This window comes from Rhamphochromis longiceps, linkage group LG3 (genome assembly GCF_057381845.1).
Source record: "Rhamphochromis longiceps isolate RC_006_pf linkage group LG3, R_longiceps_female_GT1.1, whole genome shotgun sequence".
Taxonomy (NCBI): domain Eukaryota; kingdom Metazoa; phylum Chordata; class Actinopteri; order Cichliformes; family Cichlidae; genus Rhamphochromis; species Rhamphochromis longiceps.
In genome coordinates this window covers 56,094,948-56,100,711 of record NC_140559.1, presented here as the reverse complement: position 1 = coordinate 56,100,711, position 5,764 = coordinate 56,094,948, and the positions used below count along the sequence as shown (strand labels likewise).

At 36.5% G+C, this 5,764-nt stretch overlaps 1 protein-coding gene across 1 annotated transcript; it reads right to left on the bottom strand.

Annotated features, from left to right (window-relative positions):
- Positions 1–4,223: 4,223 nt before the first annotated feature.
- LOC146675379 (uncharacterized) lies at positions 4,224–5,328 on the bottom strand. The gene is made up of 3 exons (XM_085401152.1): positions 5,274–5,328; positions 4,460–5,173; positions 4,224–4,354 (listed from the first exon to the last, which is right to left on the bottom strand). Exons 1-3 carry the CDS (start codon positions 5,326–5,328, stop codon positions 4,224–4,226), a joined length of 900 nt encoding a protein of 299 aa, XP_085257278.1.
- Between the last annotated feature and the right edge of the window lie 436 nt (positions 5,329–5,764).

The window sequence follows — 5,764 nt, the reverse complement described above, 5'->3', positions numbered from 1 at the left end:
AAAAGCCTCCCCCATAAGCTGTTCCCAGTTCCTCCGGCTCCTGCGTTATCCCTGTGTTTCCTCGTATTTTTGCCCGATCTCCTCTGTAATTAAATATTGTATATAGTTTGCAACCAGTGTACTGAGTTTGCTTTTGGGTCCCGCCTCTGTGCAGACTCTGGTTCATGACAATATCCCTTCTTTTATTCTTTTAATTCTGTATATCAGTATCCAACACAGATTTGCGGCAAAACAAAACAAAAATTTATTTTGTGCTGCCTTAATTCTTCAAAACATCGATTCAACAAGGTGTTGAAAACCTTGCTCAGACATGTTGGTCCATACTGATATGATATCATCTGCTGCACATTTGGCATCTGCACATCCCCAATGTGAATCTCCCATTCGACCACATCCCAAAGATGCTCTATGGGACTGGAATCTGGTGACTGTGGAGGCCATTTGAGTACAGTTTTATGTTTCTTTTATGTTACTTTAACAAAACAGTGTATTTGCCCTTCATGTGTTTGATGCCAAACGTGTCACACTTTTTGAAGAATTAGTGATGCAAGTGTAGGACTGAAGGCAGGCATAAAGATAATCTTTTATTAGGTTGCAAACAGAATTACAAAATAGAAAAAAAAAACTGAAATCCAAAAATCATTTTAAAGATCCTGAGAGAGATGGAGATATACAGCCAGAGAGACAAAGAACAAAGGGAAGACAGGGCTATAAATATTAACTGGAAATGAACCTGTAACATTTAAACAGGCAGTGGTCGAGCCTCTGCCGAAATGCCCTGGCCTGGATGCCTCTTTGTTGTGTAATTTCAGGCCTATTTCAAAGCTTCCTTTTGTTTCTAAAGTTTGGAAACATTGTGTCTTCACAGCTGCAGGCTTTTTAAAACAGTCAAAGCATTTTTGAGGTATTTCAATCAGGTTTTAAAGCACTTCACAGTAGGGCTGCTCAATTAATCGAATTTTAATCACGATTACGATCTGGGCTTTCAACGATCATTAAAAATGACTGAGCCGATTATTAGCCCCTCCCTCATTTATCCGCGACACCTTAAAGGCCGGTCCGTGAAAATATTGTCGGGCATAAACCGGTCCGTGGCGCAAAAAAGGTTGGAGACCGCTGATTAAGAGGACCCGAGGGAAGCTCGGAAAGCTAAGCAGAAGTTATTTGGAGAGGAGAGTGACTGCTGTTGGTTGAAAAGAGAGGTAAAAAAAACTTCAGTGGTGTTGCACACTATTTTATATTATTTTTTAAAGTCATTGTTAACCCTTTAAAGCCGGTCAGAGCAGCACGCTCCGTTTTGTGTAACTATTTTTAAATCCCTGTAGAACCTGAACCGTGTAAGCTAGCGCAATAATTTGTTTTGCATATGAAACCGGAGGAGTTGTACTTACAACTTATGCCATCAGCTTGTCCTCGGTCACGGTTTCCTTCCACATATAGCTTTGCAAAAACTGCATAAAAAGCGCTTGAAGGAACAAAAACATAATACCCATCAGCTGTTCGTAACACTTCCCACAGTGAAATGATGCACCTGCTGTTTTCTTTGCAAATTTGCATCATAGGATTGTTTTTTGTTTTTCCTGCAGTATATAAAAACTGTATCTCCAAAATAAAACTATGAAGACACTCAAAATAAATTTCCTGTTGTTGTAAACTATTTTTTGCAACTTTATTGTATTTAAAGTTTTGAGGGATAAACCTCTTAAATTTCTCCAAGTAGAAATATATGTAAACAAAACAAAAGCGATTTTCAATTTTTTTTGTAGTTTATTGCACTTTTTTGCAATTTATGTAATTACTATGGACTTAATGCATACATATTATTAAAATATGGGCTATAACAGTTGTATTGATGTATAGCAACTTGAAATGCTCCCACAAATGGCACTACAGCATGTAAAAAAAATAATATAAGCTCTGGTGGACTTGGTTCTATAGTAGGTCTTAAAGGGTTAAATAAATATCGTCAAATAATCGTGATCTCAATTTCAGTGAAAATAATCGTGATTATCATTTTTGCCATAATCGAGCAGCCCTACTTCACAGCAGAGTCTGCGCTTTTGAGAGTTTTTAATGATATCTTACTAACTGCTGACTCTGGGAATTCCGTCTTACTTCTGCTTTTGGGTCTCACAGCAGCTTTTGATACAGTAGATAATAACATTTTAATTTCTTGCCTAGAACATCATGTTGGAATTAGAGACACTACCTGGGAGTGATTAAAGTCATACCTGTCTCACAGAAGTTTCTTTGTCTCACTTGGGAAATTTTATTCATCCTCTGCCCCCCTCCCATGTGGTGTACCTCAAGGATCCATCCTCGGGCCCCTTCTTTTTAGCATTGATTTACTTCCCCTTGGCCATATTATTAAAAAACATTTCATTTTTATGCAGACGACTATCAGATTTATCTAACCCTGAAACACAATGACCCTAACCCCCTCAGACCTATTTTAGAATGTCTTAAGGATATCAGAGCATGGCTGGCTCTGAATCTTTTAATGTTAATGAAAAGAAGACTGAGGTCATTATATTTGGGCCGAATGGACCTGGTGTTCCACCACCTGACTTGGGTCCTTTTACATCCTGTGTCATACCAATTGTCACCAACCTTGGAATAAAAATTGACATAGCTATTAAAATGGACAAACAGATAATTACAGTGGTGAAAAATAGCTTTTGTAAGGTGAGGCAGCTCTCTAAAGTCAAACCTTTTATTTCCTTTTGTGACTTAGAGAGAGTTTTAGATGCATTTGTGACCACTCGCCTTGATCATTCAAATGCACATTATATTGGTTTATATTATATCAGGTCTCACTATCACGGTAGCGAATGGTCCAGAATGCTGCTGTTTGCCTGCTGACAGGGACACGCAAACATGAGCACATTACCCCTGTTCTTGCTGTTCTTACACTGGTTGCCTGTCGATTTTAGAATTCATTTTAAAATATTATTTTTTGTTGTCAGACCTTCTACACCTGTACACTTCACAACTGACCAGTCACTCCTTGCTGTCCCCATGTTGCGACTGAAACAACGAGGGTACCGAGCTTTTGTGGCCCGCAAATTATGGAATAAGCTGCCCCTCCATATTAGGCTGGCCCCAACACTTGAAATCTTCAAATCACTTTTAAAAACACACATTGTTTTCAAGGCTTTTTAGCAGTAGTGTCAGTTTGTAGTCAGTTTTAGTCTGTTTTTGGTCACTCTTAATCTTTTTATTTTGTTAATTTTATTTTTTTGTACAATTTGTCTATTTTACTCATGTTTTAATATTTAATATACTGATTTATTTTTATCGTCTTTTTTCATTTATGTATTTATTTTATTGTTAATTATGTTCATTTATTTGTCTGTTTAATGTATTGTTTTTAACTTTTGTCTCTGTTTTTTGCTGTAAAGCACTTTGGTAAACAATTTTTTTTTAAATTGCTCTATAAATAATGTTGGATTGGAATGTTGAACAAATGAGAAATAACATGCAGGTGAAAGTCATTATCAACAGGAACACTACTCCTCACAATAATATTATACATTTTTACACAAAAACTAAGCCTCATCATTTGAATATAGTAAATACCACCACAAAAACCTAATCATATCACAAGCATACAAATAAAACAAGTATCCAATACTGAACCCACCTAAATAAAGTATCAACATTTCAACTGATAAAAAAAACCTCAACCCCAACAATAAATGCAAACAGACCGATAAAAATTATAGAACTTCAGAAATACATTAAACCCAAAATCCAAAACAAATGATCGACTGGAATTACATTTACAGGAATTTCATGCAAGTGATGAAATGATGCTAGCAGTTAAATCATTTTTCTTTCAGACCAAAGAGAAGATGCCAAAATCATTACTACAGCAGAAAGGTAATACTAAATGTAATTTTTTCTACTATGTTTACTTTATACCGGAGTACACACATGTATCCTCTGTGTTGCTTCTCTGTCTTCTTGCTTCTTTCGTCCTAATTTTTCTCAAAGCAGCATAATGAAGGTTGTCCTCTTGGGTGCTCTGGATACCAAATGAATCAAGATAACAATTCAACAAGAAATCTCATTTCCTAAAAACACAACAACTTCCACACTTTAAAACTCACCTCTAAATTTACAGAATCATTTGTGTTTGAGTCTGCTGAGAAAAAAAGCAAATGATTTAAACTTAAATGCCACTATTTTTAAAGCACAAGAGTAAAATATGAAAACAGATTCTAACCTCTGGATCGGCAGTTGTTCCTCTCTTTCATCTTATACACTAAAAAAGTTGATAACACGCTGATGATGGTGGTGAGCGTTAAAGCTGTGCTTAAGAAATACATCAGGGCAGGAGAATCTGTAAATCCTAGAAATGACAGAGCTTTTTAGCTTTTCTTCCTGAGTTCATCAAATATGATCTGCTCCTATTTATAATACCATGTGAGTCACCTCTGCGGGAAAAGTGACTTACCCCCAAAGTCCAGCTTGGTCCCGTTTCCAAACAGTATGTGTCCACATGAGACAACAGCACAGTAGTAGATCCCAGTGTGAGACACATTCAGGCTCTCCATTCTCAAGTTATAGACACAGGTGTGTGTGCTTTTGTTAGCTTTCCTCTCACACTGATCATTCCTGACTCCATGGGTGTAAATGAGTCCTGGTTGAGAATCATCAGAGTCTTTGAACCAGTAAACACTGTGTTCTCCATCACAGCTCAGCATAGTGTGCACCATACAGTGCAGACTTACAGAGCCTCCTGGCTGGATGGTCTCAGATGCTGACTGATGAACTAAAGCTCGTATGTTTAAATCTGAATCATTGACACTGACAATAATGGTCTCTAAGAATGTTGATGTGTACAAATAGGAACATATACAGTAGTAAGTTGCTGAGTCTGAAACACTTAAGTCTGAGATAATCAAGTGGTTTTTTCCTTTTTCATTATCTAGTCTGAAGCGTGCATTATTCTTGAATGGACCATGAAATTGTACAAAATTGGTTTCTGACTTATAGAAGGTAGAAATGAGTTTTGGTTTCTCTCCTAAAGTTTGTTTGTACCAGTAAAAACGTGCAGAAACACTGTGTTCATAGTAACAATGTAAAGTCACGCTGTCTCCAGATTTAGCTGATATAAAACGTGCTTCTTCATGAACAGAGGAGGATACATGCAGGTTGTTCTTCTGAGCTGTGGTGAAATGAAAGACAAAGCAAATACACATTGTGGAACATGGCAGCTGAGAAAAAAGACCTTAAAAGAATTAGACTGTGGTTAAACACAAACTTACCAATTACACCCAAGAACAAACATATCAGGTAGAAGACAATGTGTGCAGATGCCATTGTTCCAAACAGTCGTACTGAATAAAAGAATGGCGACTCTTCACTTTTAAGAGTGATGATTAGATTTTACTGGCCAATCAGAAGCTACACAGTACATGGAAAACTAGATCACATGATCAATGACATCTGTAGTGTTAAACTTAGTAGCTGAGAAAAAAAACAGAAGAACATCACAGTTTAGATCAGAGGTGAGATATATTAGATGTCAACTCACTAAATATCCTGTAGACAATGTGTTTGTGTGGGGCAGTGTGAGACCCATAGTTAATAATTTTGAAATATTTCATGTATATAAAAATGGTGAATTAACTACACAACCACACAAAATACGCCACTATCTTTTTTAATAGTTTTCATGTTAAAAACATTGTAGGATTTTTTTGTTATCTTTTTGAATTTGTGTTTAGGATTTTCTGTCATTTGAAGTTGTGACTCT

Excerpts from the sequence above, each read along its gene's own strand:
- LOC146675379 (XM_085401152.1), bottom strand. The coding sequence starts at position 5,328 with ATGGCATCTGCACACATTGTCTTCTACCTGATATGTTTGTTCTTGGGT. Across the intron at positions 5,174-5,273 it reads TTTGTTCTTGGGTGTAATTG|CTCAGAAGAACAACCTGCAT; the intron begins GTAAGTTTGTGT and ends ATTTCACCACAG. Across the intron at positions 4,355-4,459 it reads GACCAAGCTGGACTTTGGGG|GATTTACAGATTCTCCTGCC; the intron begins GTAAGTCACTTT and ends TGTCATTTCTAG.